At 33.4% G+C, this 26,578-nt stretch overlaps 1 protein-coding gene across 12 annotated transcripts in view; it reads right to left on the reverse strand.

Annotated features, from left to right (window-relative positions):
• Window positions 1–8,162: 8,162 nt before the first annotated feature.
• The window catches only part of LOC144963026 (uncharacterized), a 98,684-nt gene continuing 80,268 nt past the window's right edge, over window positions 8,163–26,578 (reverse strand). For all 12 annotated transcript variants that reach the window (XM_078896602.1, XM_078896601.1, XM_078896600.1 and 9 more), the window contains 13 exons: window positions 26,260–26,458; window positions 25,886–25,931; window positions 22,540–25,631; window positions 22,020–22,289; window positions 21,597–21,668; window positions 21,136–21,257; window positions 19,794–19,957; window positions 19,385–19,488; window positions 19,039–19,138; window positions 12,258–12,339; window positions 11,754–11,868; window positions 10,276–10,371; window positions 8,163–9,814 (listed from right to left, as the gene is read on the reverse strand). In XM_078896602.1, coding sequence (XP_078752728.1) covers window positions 9,506–9,814; window positions 10,276–10,371; window positions 11,754–11,868; window positions 12,258–12,339; window positions 19,039–19,138; window positions 19,385–19,488; window positions 19,794–19,957; window positions 21,136–21,257; window positions 21,597–21,668; window positions 22,020–22,289; window positions 22,540–25,631; window positions 25,886–25,931; window positions 26,260–26,458 — 4,771 coding nt within the window. In that variant the 3' untranslated portion in view covers window positions 8,163–9,505. The remainder of the gene's footprint in view (window positions 9,815–10,275; window positions 10,372–11,753; window positions 11,869–12,257; window positions 12,340–19,038; window positions 19,139–19,384; window positions 19,489–19,793; window positions 19,958–21,135; window positions 21,258–21,596; window positions 21,669–22,019; window positions 22,290–22,539; window positions 25,632–25,885; window positions 25,932–26,259; window positions 26,459–26,578) is intronic.

Consider the following 26,578-nt stretch of genomic DNA (forward strand, 5'->3'; position numbering starts at 1 on the left):
CAGATATATTGCTCTTAGTTTCCGTTTCTCTGTTTCAGCTAAATTTACCTTTCTTTGTCTGGAATGCTTAGTATGTCTAGACGCTCGTCTATTATCTTTAGAATATTCCACTAGGCCTGAAACTCAAAGTGTACAAGCATCTTCAAACCCTTTGAACATGGCTAGTTTTATAAAGGGTTAAAGAGCAAAAAAATAGAAAGAGTAAAGGAAAAACTTCATTATCTTCTCATTTCAGAACACATTTAAAAATTGTGATCTTTTCTCAACAATATATATATATATATATATATATATATATATATATATATATATATATATATATATATATATATATATATATATATATATATATATATATATATATATATATATATTTTTTTTTTTTTTTTTTTTTTATTTTTTATTTTTTTTTTTTTGGGTTTTTTTTATTTATTTTTTTTTTTTTTGATAAATTTCTTATGAGCTTTATAACTATGACGAGGAAATCGAATAAGTAGCTGAAACTCCCCCATCCGATTGATATATTGTTAAAGTCAATTCATGTCTTCCTTATGACCCTAAGCCCTATATCGATTGTCCTCTTCCATGCAGCTTTCAGTCCCAGTTCTTGGTTGGTGGGTCCTTGACACACCTTATTGGCCAGGGAGGTCAATTGTTGTCTCTTCACACAACTGGGAAAACCTGGAATTTTGAACATATATTTTAAGACATTGAAAACTGGGAAAAAATATATTGAAAAACAAAACAAAATTGGAAATTAATTTTGACCAAAAAATATGTGAAAATGCTTTGGACAAAGACTAATTATAACAATTTGGACGTATCGACACCAATTATTTGCTAGATGGTACCATCCTTTTTCTGTTTATTCATACATTTAGGTGGATAGGTATTGATTGCCACAACAGCTTTTATACTCATGTGTGCTTATTTTCTTATCACATATCATTGTTTGAAAGACAGCTTGTGAATCTGAAGCGAGCCAATTTTTTTTCCCATTGTTCTTGTGTCTTTGCGAAATTTCAGATACAGATCCATCTCTAGATGGTAAAGATTTCTATTTATTTTCTTTTTGCTTTCATTCTAAAGGATTTTTCTTAGTTTGGTGAATGAATTTAGACTAGACGTCGAGGTCTAGGTACTAGATATAAGTAATGTAAACCCACATTCTGTGAAAATTGTAGAAAGAGGTAAAGGCCTAGGGAACTAGATATAAGTAATATAAACCCACATTCTGTGAAAATTGTAGAAAGAGGTAAAGGCCTAGGGAACTAGATATAAGTAATGTAAACCCACATTCTGTGAAAATTGTAGAAAGAGGTAAAGGCCTAGGGAACTTGATATAAGTAATGTAAACCCACATTCTGTGAAAATTGTAGAAAGAGGTAGAGGTCTAGGTACTAGATATAAGTAATGTAACCTTTCTGTGGAAACTGCAGAAAGAGCTCAATCATAGAACTCTGTCCTTGTCCGTGAATCTTGATATCTAGTCCAAAAGGTTTTTTCCCCCTGAAGTGATTCCTGAAAATATTACTTTCAAATTCGTGTTTACATGATGTTGATTTTAAAGTGTTTATTAAGCGGCATGTGCCCAGTGAAGCTTATTGTAAACTTTGTTGTAAAGGCATTAATATTAAAACCTTGGGATAACAGGCCCTTTCACGGTTGGCAGGGAGGTCACTTACTATGTCTTCTATCACCCATTTCTGTGTTCCTTTTCAATGTTGCTCTCTGTCTTTGTGTAGTGAGTGTATTGCAAGCAGTGGCTTGACTCAGTGTCAGCAGCAGTCACAGTAACATCGTAGTGGGATGATTTTGTCTTTCTTTGCATACTCGAGGTTGAGTGCATATAAGTATCATTGACAATGAAAATTGTCGAGGATGAAGAGTGACTCATGGAAGCAAGAAGAGTGCATTTCTGAGATGGAAAACCTTAGGGTAGGGGGAGAAATGTGGTGAGATGGCCCATTAATTTTAACCTATTAACCCAGTCAATGAGGGGTTAAGTATCATGATACTTGTGACAATTCATTTATTTTTATCAACATTAAATATTTTCAAGTAGGTGACATTTTTTCTTTAATGGACATTGATCTCCAATCCCAACGACTTTGTTGTAAGATAACAGAAGATATACTTATTGATCCATTTTGGAAATTATAATTTAGTACCACATTGAAATGTAACAAAACATTTCCACATTATTTACCGAGTAACCGAGGTGCACTGTGCTTCTTATTCACACTTAACTAGTCTTCGTGTATCTTCCTTGTTCCTGGTTGCTTTTAAGTTGACTGGGTGGGGTTCCTGACCTCCCATAGTGGGCAGGGGGTACAAACTGTGTCTTCTATCCCCTTATATCTGTTTTCCAACATGCTTTCTGTCTTTGTCTTGGAATGAGATTACTTGGTTTTGTCCTGGCCCTGGCGGAGTCCTAGCTGGGGGAGGGGGGGGGGGGGGTACAGTTAAATGTATGGTTATTGTTTTGGGAGATGATATTTTTTTCCTTGTAAATCATCTCTCTATTATGTATTATTATATTTGTTATTTTGAATGCATGATGTAAGCATTTGAGTATATTCCTCTTTGTTGGATTTTGTGCTTGTGTCCGGATGAGACTTATAGGTGATCTCAAACTAAGTACATTGGTGGTATGCTCTTGGAATCTACATCTGATCCCTATTTGTTCCCAGTTCCCCTATGTCTTACTTTTTCTTGAGGGCTTTAATTGTTATTCTAGAACCTTTTACTATCCCATTTTCTTCCTTTTTACTGGCGCTGATTTAACCTAAATGTGTTGCAAGCGCCGAAAAACCCTTAAAAACAAACAAACTTTTAAGTTGAGGCCTACAACCTTTTGACTTTCCCACCAGCTTCCTTTTTCCTGGAATCTAAGAATTTTGCAAGCATTATAAAAGTCCTAAAGATAGAAGAGACAGCAAGGGTTGGCCTCTCTGAAGAGGAAGTCGAGGACCTCCATTCAGTAAGACACCGACAAAATGATCCCTGGAAGTATTCACTTGATTGATTAGAGATAAACGATATTTAAAATGATTTGTTTAAAATAAAATCTAGTCATTCGTAAGATGAAATTTGAAATTGCATTGTTTTTTGTTTGTTTTGTTTTTATATGTCTTTGTCCAGGAATGAGTCGTTTTGTTTTGTCCTGGATGGAGTCCTTTGGCCTAACGAAGACCTTTTTTTTAGTATTTATATTTTTGTGATGCATTTATTCATTTCTAAAGCACTTAGTCTTAGATAAAGTACTTGCTGGATTCTAGCATGCTCTAGGGCCAAAAAGCCGCTAGAATCTGAGCATTCCGAAATCCAATGGTCATGGGAGGTAACCAATACATTCGGTCACCTAGCTCCAATGTGTCGTATTGCAGGGCATGCTAGCATCCAGCGAGTTCTGTATTTATTTCAGACCTTTGTGCTGTTATAAACGACCATATTCTACGTTTAGTTGAATAACACTGTCTGTTGATCCCTTTCATGTGGTTTCTGCCTTTGTCAGGAAAGAAACAAGCAGTGCTTTGATTCGCTGAGGGGGGAGGGGAGCTGGTAGTTGGATGAGAATTTGCATTTCTTTTGCTGTGGGAGATGACATTTGTCTTCCTTGAGGATTTACTCTTGGAAACAATTTATCTGTGTCCTTTTCAGGAAGAAGGAGGGGGAGATTTTGTGCTGGAATCTCATGGACTTTCGGTGATCTTATAATGGTCACATTAGTTTATCACTGGGTTCTACTCTCATACTTTCATTGAACAAGTCCCCTTTATCTTTTATTTTACCATTCTCTTACTTTACAAGCATTGAAGAACTTGCTTTAAATAGTACAAATCGATGAAACTGAAATACAAGGGACTTAATCTTTTTTCGGTTTAGATATTCTTATCTCTAAGCACTGTGACAAGAAATGAAGAAAAAATGTATATATTATGGAGAATGGTTGCCATGAATATTGGAATTTTCTACCATAAATGCATTACTTTTCTTAAGTCATAAAGTGATGTGATTATACTATTAAATAAAGCTACAGTTCAGTTGGAGCTAAAGTATGTGACATCAAGAAAATGTAATTCATTATTTTTTTAAAAGAAAGAACAAATTTTAAAAATATGGAAACGGAAGAATTTCTTTTTATATAGCAGCATTATTGGGTTCATTAGAATCATTAACAGTTCGTTAATTGTTAATAACAAAAGAAAAAAAATCTTTCCGGGCTATCAATTCATTTGATTTAACCATTTATACAGTTTCACTGTTTTTCACTTTATTAATCTGTCCTTTCTTTTGCCTTCCATCCATCTCCCTTTCTCAGTGCATTGAAATGGCCTAACACGGTCACAAAAGCCCTAAATTAGTAAGTTGAGATTCTGTACCTGCCACTTCATGTTCTAGACAAGAGAACATTGTCAAAACTATCTACCACCTATCATTAATTGAACTGATATCCTTTCTTTTAATTGGTCTATTACTGTTATCTCCTTTTTCTGGTCACTATGATCTTTGAGTAAATAAAAAGTTGTACCAGTCGAAATGAAGGAGAGAAAAAAGTCAAACCAAAAACAAAACATTAGTTTGTACTTTGTAAAAAAAAACAAAAAACAAGAGAGTAGAGTGGTCTATGTCTTTAAGTATAATCCCCTAAAAGGATGATTATGTTGTTTAACAGAATATTTTTCATATATCTTTTGGAAAGGCAACAGTCGGTTTTAAATGTATATGTATATCGGTCAGGAAAGCTCTGCCTGAGACTGAAAAGGGAATTTTATTTTTGAACATATTGTTTTAAGAAAAAAAAATATTAAAAAATTCACACCCCAAACGTTGGAAAAAGTTGCTTCTAACCTGCTTTAAATTTGAATTGTGGCCTAGAAGTTAAATATGGAATACGACGTGTTGACATAACAATGACCATTGGTCTATAACAGGGCACACCAGAATCTAGGATTTTTCTTTTTTTTACGAAATCCGTAGCTGCCAGACGAAACCCAGCAAAGTTATCTGGGTGGGGTTCCTGACCTCCCATAGTGGGCAGTGAGGCACTTACGGTGTCTTCTATCCCACTATATCTGTTTTCCGCCATGTTTTCTGTCTTTGTCTTGGAATGATTTTACTTGGTTTTGTCTGGGTGGGGTTCCCTACCTCCACAGTGGGCAGGGAGGTACTTACCGTGTCTTCTATCCCCTTATATCTGTTTTCCAACTTGCTTTCTGTCTTTGTCTTGGTGTGAGATTGCTCGGTTTTGTCCCGACCCTGGCCGGAGTCCTAGCTGGGAGGGAAACAGTCAAATGCATAGTTATTGTTTTGGGAGATGATATTTTTTTCCTTGTAAATCATCTCTCTTTTATGTGTTATTATATTTGTTATTTTTAATGTATATAATGCAAGCTTTTGAGTGTATTCCTCTTTGTTGGATTTTGTGCTTGTGTCTAGATGAGACTTATAGGTGATCTCAAACTAAGTGCATTGGTGGTATGCTCTTGGAATCTACATCTGATCCCTATCTGTTCCCAGTTCCCCTATGTCTTACTTTTTCTTGGGTGCTTTAATTGTAATTCTAGAACTTTTTACTATCCCATTTTCTTCCTTTTTACTGGCGCTGATATAACATAAATGTGTTGCACGCGCCGTAAAACCCTTAAAAAAAAATTAAAAAATTAAAAACAAACTTGATTTTGTCCTGGCCCTGGCCAGAGATACCCTAGCGGGAAGGAAACAGTCAATTATATAGTTAGTTTTGGGAGATGATATTTTTTCCTTGTAAATCATCACTCTATTATGTACTGTTATTTTGTTTTATTCTTAACATATGATTTGTAAACATTTGAGTGTATTCCTCTCAGTGGGGACTTGTGCTTGTGTCTGGGTGAGACTTTTAGGTGGTTTCAAACTAAGTACACTGATTGTGTGCTCTTGGAATCTACATCTGTTCCCTATTTGAACCTTTTCCCCTTGTCTTACATTTTCCTCATTTCCTTTTAATTGTACGCCTTGAATGTTTTTACTATCCCATTTTCTTCCTTTTTACTGGCGCTAATATGACCTAAATGTGTTGCAAGCGCTGTAAAACCCTTAAAAACAAACAAAACAAACAACAAAGTTATGGGAAGTGGACACCAGTGGGGAGTGAGCCTGGGGCTATGGGAGGATATCAAAGGGAAGTGAACCTGGGACTATGGGAGATGGATACCAACGGGAATTGAAGCTGGACTATGGGAGGTGGGCACCAGAGGGGAATGAACCTGAGACTATAGGTGGGCACTAATGGGGAATGAACCTGTGGCTATGGGAGGTGTGACCTGTGGAGAGTAAAGCCGGGAATATGGGATTTGGACATCAGTGGCGAGTGAACCCAGAAGAATACTTCATTTTTTCCGAAACCTTCCAAAGTTATGCGAAGTAGTCAGCAGTGTGGAGTGAACCAAGGACTTGGGGAAGTGGACACCAGTTAGGAGTCAACCTGGGACTATGGGAAGAGGATATCGGAGGGAAATGAACTTGGGACTATGGAAGACGGGGTACCAGTGGGAGTTGAAGCTGGGAGGAACAAAATTACAAATCTAGCCACAAAAAGGGATAAACTCAAATGGTGCCTAAAAATACATTTATAATTACTAAGAATAAAATCACAAATAAATAATATGATTTTAACAAATATTTTACATAAATAAACACCCATTTATGTGACGATTTCTGTCAAATGATCCACAATCATATACGTTTATATAAAGTTTAAAGAAAAAAGAAGAGAAGGCAACACCAAAAGAGCAATATATCCATGCAGTGCGTCTCTTATCAGATAAACTAAATAATAAAATATGGTTTCTATAGAGGAGATATATATCCATTACAAAGATAAGATTAATCCATTTCTTTGGCTCCCTCTCATCAAACGACCAAGAAGACCCTGGATAAAACCAAATCAACAGTGTTGTGTGCCTCTCAATCTGAATCTGAATTTTACTCAAAATTGACCCAATTCTGAGTATTTGTATTCCAGTGTGGAGAGAGTTGTTGAATGTGGTAATCATTGTTGGTGTTTAGGCTGAAGCTGTTTGATAATCTTCCCTTGAAGATGTCTAAATCTACTGTGTTCACATTCCGTAACTGAAAATTTTAACAAACCATATTTCTGCTAAGTAAAGATACATTCAATCCATATGAAAAAGTCATGGTTTACTATAGACTGTGCTATTAAATTAGTGAGATAAAAAAATCCTCTATCTGACAATCAAAACTTGGAAAATTACTGTGTATGTTTTTGTGTCGCTTAAAAAGGTCAAAACAACAGTTATGCAATTAAAGCACAGTATCATAAAAATGGTCTCATTCTAGTGAAAGAACTCATCATGAAGAGAATTGATAAAAGAGATAGCAGAACTCGGGAAGCTAACATTTTATTTGTTTGTTTTGTTTTTTTTTAAAGGGTTTTACGGCACTTGCGACACATATTAGCACCAGTAAAAGGGAAGAAAATGAGATAGTAAAAAAAATGTATAAAATAAAAAGAAGTAAAAAAAAAAAATGTATAGAAAACAAAGTAGAAGCCCCCAAGAAAAAGTAAGATGAAGAGGAATTGTTCAAATGGAGAACAGAAGTAATATTCCATCAATGTACTTTGGTTTGAGATCACTCTGGTTGACTTGTTGCACCTTAAAGTCTCCTCATCCAGATACCAGCACAGGGTCCCACTCAAATGTGTACAAGATTATGTTCAAAACAAAAAAATATAACTATTGCTATCAGTATATAACATTATTTACAAGGGAAAAAAAAATACCATCTCGCAAAACTGATACTATACAGTTGACTGTTTCCCTCTCAGCCAATTACTGTGGCAGGGGCCAGGACAAGTCAATTAATCCCATTCTTAGACATAGACAGAACTCAACCCAGGAGAAAAAAAAATTATATATATACGTAAGTGACCTCCTGCCCATCATGGGAGGGAAGCTAACATTCCCCTGCAACAAGTCAACCAGAGTGATCTCTCTAAGAATATAAAGCCACAAGAAAGATAATAAGATATATAGGTGGATAGAAGAAACGGTGAGGACGGACATTTTATATCTCCCTGAGTTCATGGAGAAAACATTCCCTCATCCTGAGAGTAATTCCACCCAGAGTCAAGGAAAGAGACAAACAATAGTAAGTTTATTGATTTGAAACATTTTATTTTTCGAGAATACAGCATAAAAGTTAAAGTAATAAATGCCAATTTACATAATATTATATCATTTCACACAACCCTGCTATTTCTCAAACTTACATCCTGAAAAATAATGGTGCCTTTCTGAAGTCAGAACTATACACAGGAACAATATGAGTATCATATGGCGAGAGTAAATAAAAGTAGACTGACTATAACAAGTATAGAAAAACTGACCCTCAAATTATTGTACAACATGTTTATTAATCTAATGTTATGGAATATTTTTTTTAAAATCTCTATTGCTTACAAATCGATATGTATATTGTATTCTTATAATCTCTAAGTTGGTACCAGACGTTCAAATGTAAAGATTATCCAAGGCCCCTCACCCCCATGCTTAGCATGGTAAGCAATAAATTTACTAATATAATCGAGGATATACGTAAATCGGATATTGCCCTTTACAAAATCTGAAAACATAGATTTGCAGCAATTTAATTGATGTTCAGGGTACTTTCGTGATCTTAACATGATATATTAACAACAACAAAAAAATCAATAGTTTTAAAATGTAAACAACTTTTTGGTCATATCAATGTCAGTAATGTAGTAGATGATGGAATAGTCAAGAGACTATCAGTGCTAACACCAGAGAAAAAGTAAAACAAAGGGGATTAGTTTTCTTAAGACAGTAAAAGGATCCTTTCTAAAAAGGTTATACCAAAAAAGAGAGTTAACATTTGTGAACGGAATATTATCTCTCGAGAGGAAGAGGAGAGGGGGGAACATACATCTTACTGTCCCTTACAATCATACTGACAAAAGATCCAATGCATGGCCAAGACAAAACCATTTATTTTTTTTCATAAACAAGGACAGAAAATTGTATGGAAATGAAAAGTGATATAGGGGGACAGAATAAAAAAAACATAAAAAGACTGTTAGAGTTAAAACCTCAGGGACAATGTAGACATTCATCTGCCCTGAAGGGATCTTCACCCACCACAAATGGTCGACAGAATACTGAAAAAAGTATGATGATGTAAAAGTAAATATTCATGAATTACACTGATGTTGACTTAGAATATGATTTGAACCTATAACTTGTTAATGCTTTCTCCATATTTAATTGCAGTATGTATTTTTCAGAAAACACCCTAATCTTACACAATAGCAGTGCAAAATTTAAATCCCTCTAGTAATGTTGTCTACAGTTTTTTTTCCCCAAACAAGAAATAAATAAATTACATACAGCCACTTGATTAACTATGTACAGTTGTCAATTTTACATCAGTCATGATTCTGTAAAACACAAAATAAAAACAACTAACGAGGTGCCATGGGTCACCTTTTCCAGTCTAAAACATCTTTCAAGATGGCGCTCTCTCCTGCCCTGGAAACACTGGTGACGGGTGCAAACAGAGGGGAAGGATGAGGGTTATCCTGAGGAATTAGAAGATGGGAGGAAGGGCCAGATGATGAACCCAGACCCTCGTTCCCATGTGTCACATGTCGTGGAGCCATAAATGGATTAAATGTGGTTTTGTGTCGCTGTTGTGCTTCTGCTGCCATTGCCTCCACAGGCAATTGAACTGGAGCTGGAGCAGGTGACGACTCCTTCTCCAGGAATTTCACAAACAGTTGGGAAAATGACTGAAAGTAAGAGGGAAAGGTAAATGTTATGCACTAATCATTATTATCGATTAAGGTAAATAAATCTTTCAAGTCTGAAAAGATATAACAATTACAACAAAAAAAATGCAATATCAAACTATAACGCTCCTATTAAAAATTGTTTAACTTTGACTCCAAGGTTACACTTTAAAGCTTTCCATATTAGTGGAATGATTTTACACTGATAATTATTTTCAATTTAACATTTAAGAGTGAAAAGAATGAGTTAGCTGGAGGATAAATAAAAAGTCACTTGTGATTAAATATTACAACATTAATAAATTTAAGGTTATAAAATGTGAAACTTCAAAACAATTGAGATTGTGAAGAAAAATTTTAAAAACTTGACATGGATTTTGAACCTGCAACATTTTGAACTATAAAAGAGTATCTTAATCATCATACTAGCTTCTGGACCTTATCAGAGGTATTGGAAGTACCTGATCAACTTTACTGGGTGTTGTTGGGGTAGACTTTGGTGCAGAACGTTTGAAGAAACCAATCCATAGATTATCCTGACTGTGAGCCGATTCAATCTGACAATAGTTAGATTAATATAAGTAAACTTTATTTTGTTTGAAATTCATCTCAGCAAGTTCATACACATGTGTAAAAATGTAAACTAATAAAATTGAAGAGAAAAAAATATAAAAAAGTAACTAAGGTAAGAAGCCCAAATTTGGCCCTTTTAGAGAGTCTGCTTTCAAACCTGTTTTTCAGCTAAATTTATGTTTTCGAACATAAAAACATCGATGTCATCTTAAACGTCAATAAATTTTCTTTCTGTTTTACTTACTTTCAGATTAAAAAACGGATAGAAAATTTAGTTTTTTCATGAGTAAACTTACGGTTCACGAAATCCGCTTCAACATCCGCCAATTAAAAAATGTACGATCACGGTCCATTTGCGTGTGAAGCACGTGTGAATGAGCTATCAGGCCCCCCAAGCCTAAAGCAGGTTATAAAAAAATAATAATAAACTACATCCATTCTCTCCATTGGGCCAAATCAATTCAAATCAACTTTTGTAATTTCAACTTCAAAATCAATGTTTCTCGCCGACATAACACCGCTTTGAGATAGAGGGTCATTAATGTATCTGTTTACAGTTAAATTACAAAGAATCCTGTGTAAAATAATTGAACATTGTGGCCATTTGCACATATATAAAATGTGTGTGTGCGTGTGTGTGAATGTGTGTATGTGAGAGAGAGAGAGAGAGAGAGAGAGAGAGAGAGAGAGAGAGAGAGAGAGAGAGAGAGAGAGAGAGAGAGAGAGAGAGAACAAAAAGAAGAGGTAATGCATACTTAAGGACAAATTATCTCACTTTATATCATGATTTATCACTTTGGTGAGGTAAAGATATAATATATTGAAATAAGACTGAGAGAAATGAGCAGTGGACTTTTTATCCAAATTAGGATACGTCACTGCATGTGTAGAACACAGACGTAGGTGTGGAAAGTAGAGACACTAGAGTGGCGAAATTAGGGCCACCATCAGAAAAAAAATTACACATCTCAAAGAATGAAAATTGCGAACGTAAATGGACAGGTAGAACATATTAATCTATATGACATTAAAGAAAATTCATTTATCTATTTGATGGTACAAACTGCACGTCAATAGCTTGAAAACAAATCGAGCGCAGAGGGTGTCGAAATTCGGGCCCCTACCTTATAAGTGACAAAACAGTCAGCACATTTTATACTGTCGATTTATACTGTGTATTTATTTTGATTTTGATTTTTATTGTGAAAAGATTGTCTCTGTCAAAGAAAAAAAGAATAGAACAAAGAATTTTGACAATATTTTTTTAATCAATGACAGAAATATCAGAAAATTTCTTATGAAATTTACTATCTTTTTCACTTAACATTTGACCTAAATTTCAACCAAGTAAGGCAATGCCACATACCTTTGAAAAGTCATCAGGACTGAAATCTAAGATATGACCAATTAACTGTACAATTTCCTGCCTCTTCTTCTCTGGTGAAGTGAGCCAAGTCAGAACCATGTTATGCATCAATGTTCTGTTGATGAAAAATCAAAAATCACCATAGTAAATTTCATTTTTATCAAACTTCATTCAAATACTCTAGCGATTTAAAAACTGATGAATAAACCAAGTCAAACGAAATAAGAGTTAAATCAGTTGATTTAACATAATAAAACTTATACTTTAAATCTCATAACGGTTTCAATGATCTAGATTGTAACAAATTAAATTAATATCACTCATAAATTCTCATGATAGAATTACTTTCACAACAGTTAAAATAACATACATTAATGAACATTGCCTCTCAATTAAACAATACTGTTATATCCTTTGCAGTTTTCAATTGCTTTTCGGACAAATATTTTGTCATTTGATAATAACATCAATAAAACTTATTAAAATGATACTGCATTCCCTTACTTATCAACTTTTGCTTCTTTACTTGAGTTGAGCTTGGCAATTTCAGCTTCAGCTCCCTTCAACGCTTCCTCCCTCAGTTGAACTGCAAAATATAAACATTGATGTAACGTTGAACAGTTTAGTACATTACAGTAGTTAAACAACGTCAATCTAATTGTTTAGTCAAATACACTGAAAACTTCTATATAAATATAATTCAAAAGTCCGTAACTTAAATAAAAATTACCTGTTTCAACTTCCCTACAAAACAGAAAACTCCTAACACATCAATCTCTAATTCAAATGAGAAAACCGTATGACCTAGATTAACATCAATTGAAACAAACAGTAAAAAGAAAAAAAATACAAACCAAACAAACTATTAATAGAGGGTATATCAAAGCTTGCTGTTTACTGTGAACAATTGGCTTCTGACAGATAGTCAAACAGTTGAAAATCAGGAAAGTTCACTTTTAAAAGTGTTATAGAAAATGATAACCAAGGACCACTTTAACTAAATAGTAAAATCAGCCGGACAAAAAAGCCAACTTATTTTAATGGAACAGTTTCAGTTTTCATTTTCAAATTCAAAACTTGACACCACCAAACCCAGTCCTTATGTCAAGAAACTGTACAACAGTTAGACCAAAATAAATGACACACGAAAAGTCACGATGCCAATGCACGAGAGATTGCATCACCATGGCCTAAAACATCATCATGCAGATAAGGGTGTTAATGATTAGAATATCACATTAGGTACTGACCCCTCACTTATTCAGTACCTGAAGTAATACTCAAACCATTCAACTCCAGATTCATGCCAGTCACATGCCATCATCAGAAAAATTGAGCAACCAATTCATGTACAACAAATGGATGCAAAAACACCAAAAACTTGATTCATGAGACAATATTCAATAAGCCTTTAAAAAAAAAATCATGCCCTCTTCAGTAAGAACCATACTATCTGTAAAGACAACAGATACCTACATTCACCATATAATGCACCTGCCGTATGTACTATTGGAGGTATAAATCATGCACTCTCTCTCTCTCTCTCTCTCTCTCTCTCTCTCTCTCTCTCACACACACACACACACACACACATTCATACCCAGACACAGACACAAACATGCACTCTCTCACACATACACACACACAAACATAGATTACAATATGGAACATTGATACTATTACAACTGGATGTTAAAAGTAAGCCGGCTATATCCATTTTAACTAAAGCTATAAAATCCCACAAACCTGGTTTTAATTGTATTTTTCAAGACATAAATGAGAAAAAAAATGCATTTTAAACAGGGTTAACATTACTGCAAAAAAACTTTTAAGCAAAGCGACCAAGTAGTAATGAACGCAAGAAAAAAAATTCGAAGATTATTTGTACAAACATGAGCTTGGTGTAGTATTGATTAAGTGATGCAGACATGCAGTGCGTGACCAGAAATTGTGTAACCTCGGCTGGTAACTTGAGAATACCAGGTTGACTCAGAATTACCAGCTGAGATTAGACAATCACTGACAAAAAAAAAATTTAAAAAATGCTGAAGCCACAACCAGTGAGTAAGCATTGCAAAACAAATCAAATTATTATCCTCATGTATTTGTCATTCAACTAAAAAAATATAATAAACAAAGCAACTTCCATCTTTCAATGATGCAGAGTTAAGAAATTCTAATTTGATGTTTTAAGATACGAAGTTTTATGGTCTTATGACATGCCACTGAACCTATAGGTCCCTGATTTGAGCCCTGTTGTGTCAATGGCTCTTAACTCACAATTTCTCAACTTACTCGCACTGACTTACAGGTTTGATATCTCATACTTTATAAGGAACAGTTTCCGTTTTCATTTTCAAATTAAAAACTTTTCTCAATTTGAATGTTGCTATTGGGTTGGGACCCCTTGTACAGTGCTTTTATCACATCTTTGTGGATAAAACGCTAAATAAAAGTTCCAAGTTTTCATTAAAATTCTTGTGATATCAAGCATGTGAAATAAAATCCGAGGATTAATTTATGTTTAACAAAATGTCCATAATGATGATTAAGGATCATATAAATTATATATGTTATAAGCCAAGGCATACCAATGAATGAATTAATGAATCATGACTTTGTTCATTAATTTCAAAAATTGGAAATGAGAATAATAATGTTTAAAACACTAAAATGGGAACCATTCAGTTAATGACAGATCAAATCTGATGAAACTTATTATGTTCCTTTTTCTAGTTGTAATTCATCAAAGTGTGAGACATGGATTGTAGATTAGTACTGGGTTAGACAAAAGTGATTTTCAAATTGGTAACGCTGTCAAATAAGTAGGTTGGCCAAGCTGAAGAAGTCAGATCCAAAGGTTAGAGAAAGCAAATTAAAACAATAAAAAATATAAAAATATTTTTTAAAAAATCAAAGCATGTTATCATATCAAAATGTAAATAAATCATATCTAAGACCAACTTTCAATGCTCGGATTCCATTGACCCACACATATCATGATGGGATGCACATTTGTACAACCAATCAAATGTTAAGCGTAAGATTTATTTCAGGGAATTGCTACACAAATAAGGATCTCATTCAAACATAATCCATATCTGCATTACAGATCCCAGATCACCCTCCACAGCTTAACAATTGACTGGGTATTCATAATTAACGAAGAGTTTGAATTTAACATCTGTACACTTCTGGCTGACAGATTCTAATTTGTCATACATGGGATAAAACAAACTAAAGCTTCCAGTTGATGTTTTGCTGTTGTGACATAAAAACCAGGTGTGTCAGAAAAGAAGTAAAAATGTGTTCTTCGAATTGGAATCACAATAATTTTTCAGCTCTTCATTTATGATTTAGATTATAGATTGTTAAAAAAAACTTCATGATTGTTCATCTAAAACACTGAAACCCCCCTAATTTTTTTTTATGAAAGCAAATGTTGTGCTTCTTATATGATGCATTTGAATTGATTAACGAAAAGGATCTCAGCCCGAAACTTTCTTCATTATTCACTTTTATCCATCCACAACGTAGTGGATATTTATTCTCTCTCTAATTTCATAAGTTGCAAAAATGAGTGTCAAGACAGCATTTTCTCCTACAATTACTAAAATAGGCTTATGATGTCGTTCCTATTGCTGTTTTTGTCTTGTGGTTTCATGGATCATACTTTGTATCTTTTAAATATTTTGTTTCAAATCTTCGGTGGCATTTGAAAAATAAGTTGGCATTAAAAATATGACACATAAATGTTATATCTTAAAGACTTTGGTTTGCATTTTACATGATTGCATGTACATCGCCCTTCAAAACAATATTTGCATGCAAATTTGACTGCTGAGCACTTTACCAGTGGATAGTGAAGCGCTTTATATATAAATAAATGTTATTATTATTATGATGATTATTATTATGATTATTACTATATTATTATTATTATTACTATTATTATATTATTATTATTATTATTATTATTATTATTATTATTATGATGATGATGATGATGATGATGATGATGATGATGATGATGATGATGATAATGATTATTTCTATTATAACTATTATTATGATGATGATGATGATGATGATGATGATGATGATGATGATGATGATGATGATGATGATAATGATTATTTCTATTATAACTATTATTATTATTATTATTATTATTATGATGATGATGATGATGATGATGATGATGATGATGATGATGATGATGAAGATGATAATGATTATTTCTATTATAACTATTATTATTATTATTATTATTATTATTATTATTATTATTATTATTATTATTATTATTATTATTATTATTATTATTATTATTATTATTATTATCATTATCATTATTATGATGATGATGATGAATATTATAACTATTATTATTATTATTATTATTATTATTATTGTTATTATTATATGATAAAGAAAGCAGTAGTCAAAATGTTACCATACTAAACAGATTTATGACATATGCGACAATTCATCATTTGCTTTATGTGCCACTTTCAATATCATTTCACTTGTCTAAAACATACAAGTTACTAAATTACTGTAGAATTGAACTTACGTTGATGACATCACAATCTGATTAATTACCATTTTCATAATCTAAAGGTGCGATAACAAACATAACTTCACATATTTCTTCTTCACAGTCACACAAACTACACGACAAAAACAGGACAACGCATCAACTTCAACCGGACAAATGCAGTGTTGGATGCTGTCATTGGCAGCACAGTTGTGAAATACCAACCAGTTCCCTGAGACTTTGTCACAACTCAGGATTACCAGCTGATATTAAACCCCTATGGCCATTGAGAAAGAAGAAACTTGACAAGTTTCATTAAATATCATTTTTCTTTTTTTAAATTGGTGTGCTCCCCATCACACCTCTCAAATTTACGGATTAAATCAAAGACAAAAAGAAGAACGTTACTTTGCAGTTTTTAATCAACAGGCTGCTAACATTTTTTTTTTCAAAATTCAATTCAAGCATGCTTTTAAGATGCTAATCTGGTCATCGATGCAATTTTCTACATCATAAATATCTGAGATATTACAACTAATAAAATTCCATGACAGCTCGCTAGAGCTGGGCAGGTGCAATACATAAATAGGGAAATCCTAAAATATGTAATTTGTCTGATACATAACCTTCTACCAACATCTAAAAGCATGCATTGTGCCAAAGGCATTTTAAAAGCAGCATCTGATTTTTTAAAAATAGCTGGGCAACAAAAAAAAAAAAATAAAAGAAGCAAAGCAATAACGATTTGTTCTTCTGAGATTTAAATTTTAAAAGATGGGACTTTTCATTTTTAAAAAGCGCAAAAGTTTAAAAAATAATTATCAAGCTTAAAGTAATATGGGGGGAAAAATAAGCTATAAATTAAAATGGGATGCATTCCAAAACAGCATTTGAGGCTGAAGCAATGTGCAAACAGAAAAACAAACAACTACAAACACGTGAACAATGAAAGCAAAGCACAATGATCCACATATCATTCTCTCTTTCTCATTCTAACCCCTCAATACAGATAGATTATTTTTTATTCACTTTGAAGAATACAAAGATACTTTTTAAAATATCCATATTAAAATTGGAGTTGTGCATTTTCATTTCTTTTATTCAAATAATGGAAATATTCATGTCTTTCTGTTGATGTCTAGTGTTTTTTGACCTAAGGCGCTAAAAGCTAAGCAAAAATAATACATAACTGCTTAGGAATAATGAAAGGAAAAGAATCTTTAAAAATGCAGCCTATTAAAAATTGTTATATGGGGTTATGTTTCATCAAGGCACTAATCTGTGTCAGAATCACATTCATCATGTTATAGATGTTACATGAATTTATCTGTCACAGCTCCACCTCATAGCTCATACCAGCGTTTTTCAGAGTATTTTGGTTCTTTGATGTACTTTAAGAGTTAAATGTAATTTTAAATAAGTTTCTTTCAGGAATAATGGACCTATATAGCGGTGCAAATATTATCCCTTGACCTTGGAGGGAAAATTTTCGTGAAGAACGAAGTTAAAATAGCACCTTCTCCTTTCTCTAATATGTAATGTGTCATCATCTTGGAAAAACAAAAACACAAAGTAAAGAGATCTCTTTTTACTGACAATCTTAAGTCAGCGTCCATAGGGAACAAAGACATGTCATTGTTTTTCAATTTACAAAGCTAATTAATTAATATCATTATCCTAAAATGAGAGAACATTCTATTTAAGTTTTCTTATCATTTGACTTTTATTGAGATTGTACTTGTAGAGCCCCTGAAGTATTATTAGAGGTGCAATGTGAGATAATTCAATTATTGAAAAAAATATTGTAATTATCGCCGTGTACCAGGTGCTCTCTGTAAGTTTTGTGCATTAATAGCGGGCCAATTCTTGCCTTATAGTTTGTTTGTTTTTATTCGAGCTACACAAAAGTGGTGTGTGGAAAATAAAAATAGGCATATGTGGTGTTTCCTTTCAAAATTATTCTATGAATACTCCTCCCCCCCCCCCCCCCCAAAGTTTGGGGCTCATATCATTGTAATTTGCATGCATATATATATATATATATATATATATATATATATAGTTCATATAATTTCTAACCATATATTCTATGTGATATTATACTCATCTGTTCACCCACACAACATAACAATTAAATAATTAAGCAAAAGCAACATTCAAACAAATAAACGAAATAAAAGCCAAGCCAAGCATAAAATTCATTCAGCATCAACAAAAAAAAATAAATTCAAAGCTGTAAACCATTAACTAAATAAAGAGTTTAAAACATAATATATGAAATATTACACAAATACAACATGAAATAAAAATGAAGATATAATTTTGATATCATGCTTTCTTGTTTCAATGTGAATGGAAATCGAACACATTTGCAAACCACTACTGCAAAACCATGTCAGGGTGATTTTGATGCTAAAAAATAATTTAATACTCAAAATAGAAAATAAAGGTAAAATTAATGTTTCATTGAGGTCAATGAGCATAGATTGTTAATGAAATAAAAACTATCATTTCTGATATTTTAGATTTTAAAATTCACTTCTTGGTATCTGATTTACTCCGACATTCTACAGTGGTGGGTCACATTTATTCTCTTGTCCATTCAAGTAAACAAAATAGAATTAGTAAAATATTAAAAGAGATTCATTTTATTTTTATTTTTTGGGGGGTTCAAAACTTGAACTATGCTTAAAATAATCAATCAAATGAATAATTTAAAAAATAAATAAATCGTATGACACATACCTTCTTCCTTTAATGCCATCAATGCTTCCTCCTTGCGATCCAGTTGTTCACTCAGTCTAGAAGCTGCTTCTAAACCATCTAAAGCTTCAGTCAAATCACCCTATAAAATATGAAGAGTTCTCTGAATTACAGTCCTCAAAAAACAAGAGGCTTTTTTATATAGCAATTTGACATGATGAAAAAGAATGGATACACATTCATAAATTAAACTTGTATATAAGTTAAAAAAATTATTAAAAGATCCGTTATCCTTTATATTTTTTTCAAAACCTATAGAAACCAAACATATTTCGTCAAAGAAATATCTATCATTATCAGTACAAATTAAGTAAGAACCCAAACTAACCCTCGTGGCTTCAAGTTCTTTCTCCAACTCCTTCACCTCAGCACTAAGACACTTGGCTTGGTCCTGGTATTTTTCTGTTTCCAGAGCAATTGCAGAGTCTTTTTCTATTCAAAATAAAGCAGATTGATCTATTTTAAAATTTAATAATATGCATATAAGTAAATAAATGAAATCGAAAACTGCCTTCAATGTTAATTTATCTCTCCCTCCCCCCTTCCAAAAAATTAAATAAAAGAATAAACAAAATACGTAGAAATGTAAGAGATTTTGTTAAAACTTTTGTAGAAAGAATGACAAAAGAACAAAATAAAATTTAAAAATAAAATACTGGGTGAAATAATGAACCTTTTGCATTGCTTAGTCTTCGTTGGTTATAGATCCATATATCATGTAATGAAAATCTAATTACCTTTCTGGAAGTGTTCCAGTACCAGCTGCAGATTGCTGAGAGAGGCAGCATATTGTTGGCACTGGTCTTGTGTTGTTGCAACTTGCATGTAAGCTGCATCTCTTTGGGAGGCAATGTGATGCAGCTGATCTTGGAGGCTTTCAATTTGGCGCTGGGACTCCTGACTGTTTGAAAAAAAATGGCAAGAAAAGAAAAAATCATCTTAATCTAAAAGAAAAGGGTGTTGTGTTGTTAAAAAAAAAACACAAAAAAAAACAAAAAAAAACTTGAGCTTTTATATAGCGCAGTATCCACTAAACGTCCTCAAAGCGCTTTACAGGGCATCTCTAACCAACAGCAAACTTAATATATAGGATGAGGCATGACGAATGATATGCAATATTACAATGCTTAGGCCAAGTACTCATTTAATACCTGAGTATGGTGAGAGAATGTGAGTAAAGAGCCTTTTCCAAGAACTAAACTATGTGCCGCCTGGAGTGGGATTCGAACCCTGGACCTTCCGATCTGAAGGCGAGTGCCATACCAGGAGACTACAAATCTGTACAGTGGTTTCCTAACCTATTAGCTGAATACAATTCAATTTCTTCTGAGTGCCTTGTTCTCGGATAAAATTATTTTAAAAATATCATATTCATCTTTCCCTAAATACCATCTTTAAATCTCTCTACACCTATTTCCCCTCATGATGTATCTTGAGCTGATGACTTATATTAAATCTCTATGCTCAGTTCAACATCTCTTTATGCCCTTCCTTACTAACACACCATCACGCCTCTAATTATGTGAAGAGCACCTAAATTAATTAAATGACTAGTTGTTTGTACCAAATTCCTTTCCAGCATTCTTCTCTGCTTCAGTGTGGTGCCAAAATGGCAAAATGTACGATTTTTAGATGAAGGAGTAATGAGTTTTGATTAGATCAACATATGGCCAAATAACAAAATTGCTGAACATGTGGTTTGATTTGGACAAATGCTACGAGTATAAGTGATTACTATCTTTATCAAAAGAATAAAAGTTGGATTTTGTTACCCATCTCGACAGGGGACACACGGAAAGATAAGAAAAAGAATTCACAAATCAATGTGGACTCATTTGTAAAAAAGACAGTGTGTAATTAATGCTAATAAATAAATATATAGATAAATTAATGACAAAGAAAAAATCTGTCAAAGGCTCATACTTAATGGGTTGAATATCAAGGGAAGTATAAGAGATCTCATGCATTGCAGAGAATTTCAGCTAATAGCCCAATTTTCTTGCAGACACGAGACAGAAATCTACTGTAATAATTGTCACATAACCTAGCGATAGGTAAATGAAGGACGATTATATGTACCTAGCTAACTGCACGTGTGAAGATGATGTCATGAGCTGTTCCTCTGCCACAGCTAGTTTATTTCTCAGTTCTTTTTCTCTCTCTTCAGCCTCCAATGCTTCTTTAGTGTAACCCTCTTCAATCTGAAAAAAAAAAAATAAAACTGTGAATCTTTTCCTATCCAAATTCAATTTTTATCATTTGGTCCACTCAAATTTAATTCTAGATTGAGACAGAAGGTTTAAAAGTGAATTAGATATCAAAATTATCAGAATTACGAAACAAGTTTTTATTTTTTTTTACAATCATTCTTTTCAATATTAGCAGATTAAGCTAGGATATCAATAATTCATAATTCCAATTTAATATTTGGAGACTGATTCACCAGACACAGTGCCAGATTGGATGAATCACATCAGTACTACACTTTTACAAACAAGAACAACTTCAAAGAACGCTTCAATGTAAATGAATGCACTTACTTCTATCAAATGGCTTCTCAACCTTTCTAATTCCCTTCCCATTTTGAATAGTTTATCTTTTTGGGATGATATCTGTAAAATAAAGGTTGTAATGCATGATGATGTAACTAAATTTTTTAAACAACATGATCTGTTTGGTATAAAAAAGATTGAAACATGGAATGGAGTACAAATGAATTAATTCTTTTTTCGTTTTTTTGTTGTTGTTGTTTTTTTGTTTTGTTTTTTTGGTAATTGAGTTGAACAGATTAGATTGGGCAACAAGTTGCCTGATACTTCAAAACAAGAAAGAAAAAAAAAATCTGTGCATTTCTTGGTCAAAAGGATTTCTGTGTTTTCAACTGATATGCAACCAATCTTAATGAGGTAAAAATGATTCTTAGAGGTCATAACCTAAAAGGTAACCAATCTAATATAACTCACCTCCGTCTTTAAGGCTTCACATTCTTGAAATCTTTGCTCAGCAAGCATCGCATTTCTATCAGTCTCTTGTTGAAGTTGTCTAGTGGCAGCAACTGCTAACTCATGGTCACGTATTAACTGACTAACTTGATCTTCATCGCCTTTTTGGTTTTGTAACACTGAATTCAGAGTAGCAATTTGGTCCTTCAATGATAGAATTTCGGCCTCTTTGTCTTTCACAGTCAGCGTCATCTGGTTTAGGCTGTTGCGTAGGCTTACTGATTCCTCTCCCTGTAGAATAAAGGAATGAAAAACTGCATTATAATTAACCCAATAATAATTACCTTCATATCATTATATTAATTATCTTAAAAATGAGTAAAGTAATTAATTCTACACTTTTCAAAAGGGAAAATCACGTATAACATTTATTATGAAAAATTATATATATAATAATAATATATAATGTTGAATATGACATAATCCTTTTAACCTTAGCAACATAAATTATTTTTAAGGAAAGAAATCAAACAAACCTTACCTTGCTATCACTCTTTTGTTGCATGAGTTCTCTATCAGACTTTACATCTGCTATTTCTGCCATCAGTCCAGTCAGCTGGAACTTTGAGTTTTCCAACTGTTTTCGAAGATGTGTGCATTCTGCTTCTTTAGATGCCACAACTTCTTCATTCAATTTAGCTTTTTGTGACAAACTATGAATCTGATCATCTCTCTCCAAGACCATTGACTTATAGTCAGATTCCAATCGTTTGTACTTTTCAATCTCTGCCTCTAAATCATCCGTCACTGAAGAACTAGGACTTAGTTGCTGCTGACTATTGGATCTTTGTGTCATTAACTCTCCATGTCGAATCTCTAATTCTGATAGTTTCTGTTTGGATTCGATAAGTTCTTGCTGTGTGGTTAACAAAGCCTGATTCTTGCCCTCAAAGGATGGAATGAGGGCAGCATATTCTGCTTTAGCTTTCTCTGCTGCTTCTTGCGATTCTACAAGAAGACCTGTTAGACGTTGCACTTCTGCATGGAATGCAAGAGATTCTGAATGTTTTTGAGTGACACAGGTGATAAGTTGTTCTCTTTCTGTTAACATTGAGTTAATTTGTCGATTTAGAGCTTCTTTCTCATTTAACAATGGTCCGAGGTGAGCAGCAGCATTGGATTCATTCGATTCCTGGAGAACAGCAAGGAGTGTGTTGTTTTTCTGTGTCAAGGCTTCTATTTCTGTGTCTTTATCACGGACTAGTCTCGCCATGTTGTTTAAGGCTTCTCTTTTCATTTCATCTTCTTCTCTCTCTCTTGGTGGAGAATTCTGTCTTTGTTCAAGTGTCAAATTATCCTGCTGTACTTTAGCAAGTGCTGCCTGACCTGCACCAACTAAATCCATCAGACGATGGATCTCAGACTTCAGTGATGAATTTTCCCGAGACTTCTCACTCACCACAGCCACCATTTGTTCCCTCTCTGCTCTCAAATTTTTCAGTTCAGCTTCTAATTTATGACCAGCAAGACGATTTTCAAGATTATTATCACCATCGGCTTTTTTCTCTAGTAATTCCAATAGGGATGAGTTTGACCTCTGTAAATCTGAAACAATGCCATCTTTTTCTATCAATCTACCTCGTAACTCCTCCATTTCTTTCTCCAGTTCTGCAAATCGATCATGATCACCATCAATGTCATCTGTTTCATGACTCTGGGTCAGAGAATGTGAGGTAAGTAATGGTTGAGAAACAGCCATTTCCATGACTTCAATGTCTCCGGGTCCATTTAGGTAATTCCTATTTTCGTTTGCAACATTGGATTTATCCGAGTCAACGGTGACTGCATGAGCCAATTCTTCTTGCAGACTATGTATTTTTTCTTCTGAAACAGAAAGTTCAGTTTCAAGTTGGGAGATGGTATGTAAATTTTCATCTCTCTCACTTTTCAATGCATCTTTTTCATGAAGTAACTTCTCAAGTTCTTCATTCATTGTATCTGGCTGTCTATCAACATTATTCAATGATTCCAATTGACCATGCATTTGATTTAATCTTTTTGCTAAATCTTCCTTTTCAGTCTTCAAATTCTCTATCTCATCCTCTTTTTCCTGAATGGCTATCTCACTCAGGTGCTTATCTTTATGTGCAGACTCTTTCATTTGAAACAGGTCATGTTCAATGCTTTGCATCTTATTCTTTGCTGACTCAATCTCCGAATCTTTGTCCTTACACATGCCTTCAAGCCTGGACATTTCTTCTTTAATTGATTTCACTTCATTTTTGTAAATTATGTTATCTTGGCTCAAATGCTCTATTTCTTGCTTTTTCTCTGTCAAGGAAAACTTTAATTCCTCAGCATCCTTCACTTCCTTCCTAAGTTTCTCCAATTCTATACTAAGTTCTGAAACAGATTCACAGTTTTCTTGACTAGCCTTCAACTCTTCAATATAAGCATCATATTGCTTCTCTTGGTTGGTATAGGCACTTATGATATCGGCTTTTTCTTTCTCCAATTTATTCAAACACTCCTGTAAACTAAATTGCTCCTTGCTTATAGTTTCTCTTTCAATTTCAAATTTCTGTATTTCAGATTTTTTGATTTCCAAATCCAAAGCCTGTTCGGCGAGTTGTTCCACAAACTTTGCCTTTTCTTGCAAAAGAGACGTAAGCTGTGCCTCTAATTCAATTTTGTTTGATTTCAAATTTGTAACATTTTCTTTCAGTCCTTTCCTTTCACCTCTTAATTTCTCAATATATTCCTTTAACTCATGAATTATTTTGTCATCTTCTTCAAGCTTCTGACGTACTTTCAACTCTTCCTCAAAAATGTGCTGGAAGGCTGAATCCTTCAAAGATGTCCGATTACTACCTTGGAGCTGTTCTGTAGGACTGTCAATCAAAACCTGAAATTCTTCTTTAATAGCCTCCTTCTCTTGCTTCATATCTTCTATTTTCAAGCGCAAACGTGAACATTCAATTTCCGCCTCCTGGTTGCTTTCTTGCCTCTCAACACCTTCAATTTGTCTGTCCTCGTTTAGTTGCTGCCATTTCTCTAATTCCACCTCTGTCTCCAAAAGTTTCTCCTCCATCTCTCTTAAATTTCCCTCCATTTCTCTTCTCTCCTTTTCCAATTGAGAGTTTTCAGTTCGGTATTCTTTAATTTTCAAAACCTTTGCTTCAATTTCTTCTTGTGCTTTGAGTAGCTGTTCTTGTAAATCTTGTTTATCCATATGTAAATCATTGACAACCAAAGCTCCCTTTTCTAATTTCTCTTTCAATTCTGTGATCTTTTTCTCCATTAAGTCTACACTTTTGGACTTTTCTTTCCATTCCACCAATTCTTGTTCATATTTCTGAAACTTCTCGACAGCCTGACCCCTATTTTCGCCGTTTGCCTTTTGCATTTGTTCAATTGTTGAATTTAAAGTCTTTATTTCTGATCTATACTGATCAATTTCTGACTCCTGATTGGACAACTGTGATGCCATGGTGTCTCGTTGGCTGATGAGTTGAGATAACGCTTCTGCATGTTGAGTATCTAGTTCTTCAATGGCAGTCTGAAGCTCTGAGTTTAGTTCTTTAAGGGATGCGACAGCAATTTCTAATTCTTGAATCTTGATTTCCGACTCATCTGTGTGATTTAAAAAGCAACATTAATCCACCTATTAACATTAATCAAATTCAAACAAATCATATTGCACAAAAACATTTAATTAACCATTTCAAGGACAAAATGTATGACTAGATTTAGTAGAAATTCAAAGTTGTGAAAAATTACTTAATCCTGAGAGATCGGAATAATCATCACCATTGCAATTCACCTTTAAATCTTATATAATATTTAACAGCCAAGAGACTTTCTTTGTAAATCATAAAAGAACAAACCTTGTTGTTGTCCATCCTTGGACATCTCATCAAGTTGCTCTGTTGACTGGGTAGGAATAAATAATGGAAAATATTTATTCAACTAAATATCTTTTAAATAAACTTCAAGTATGTGCTTTGGGGTATGATAATACATTCTTACAAAAAGTAAAGAAATACATGTTAATTAAATATTGTTCAATCTTATTCCGATTCCAATTTTTCAAAATAAGCTACTCCCATAATATGGAAATTCACATTTGCTAACACATAACACAATTTCAGTAAATTATACAATCAACCATTAGAGCTCCAAGTTTAATGAATATTTCCATTACATAATTTCTACACAATATTTTGTAAATTCAAATGTGAAAAATCCTTGATCTGTTTACCTTCAAAGATGTGATCTCATCGTCCTGCTCCTTCGACTTTTTCTGGAGATCAGTCAAAATGTCTTCAAGAGTCTCTTTCTCCATTAGCCAGTCTGATCTCTCCAACTCAAATTCATTGGATTCTTCTTTCCTTTTCTCTAATTCCAATCGCAGCCTTTTGACTTCTGCCTCTATTTCTTCGTCTTTAACTTGTGAGGTACTGTAAGGTACATAAATACATAGAAATAACTTCATATTGAATTCTAGATTACCCGACGACATGACACAGTAGAGCTAATGAACTTGGACAAGAGTCTTAATGATGAGTTAGAAACAAAGA

Source organism: Berghia stephanieae, chromosome 1 (assembly GCF_034508935.2).
Source record: "Berghia stephanieae isolate SIO BIC M18660-M18661 chromosome 1, UCSD_Bste_1.3, whole genome shotgun sequence".
Classification (NCBI taxonomy): domain Eukaryota; kingdom Metazoa; phylum Mollusca; class Gastropoda; order Nudibranchia; family Aeolidiidae; genus Berghia; species Berghia stephanieae.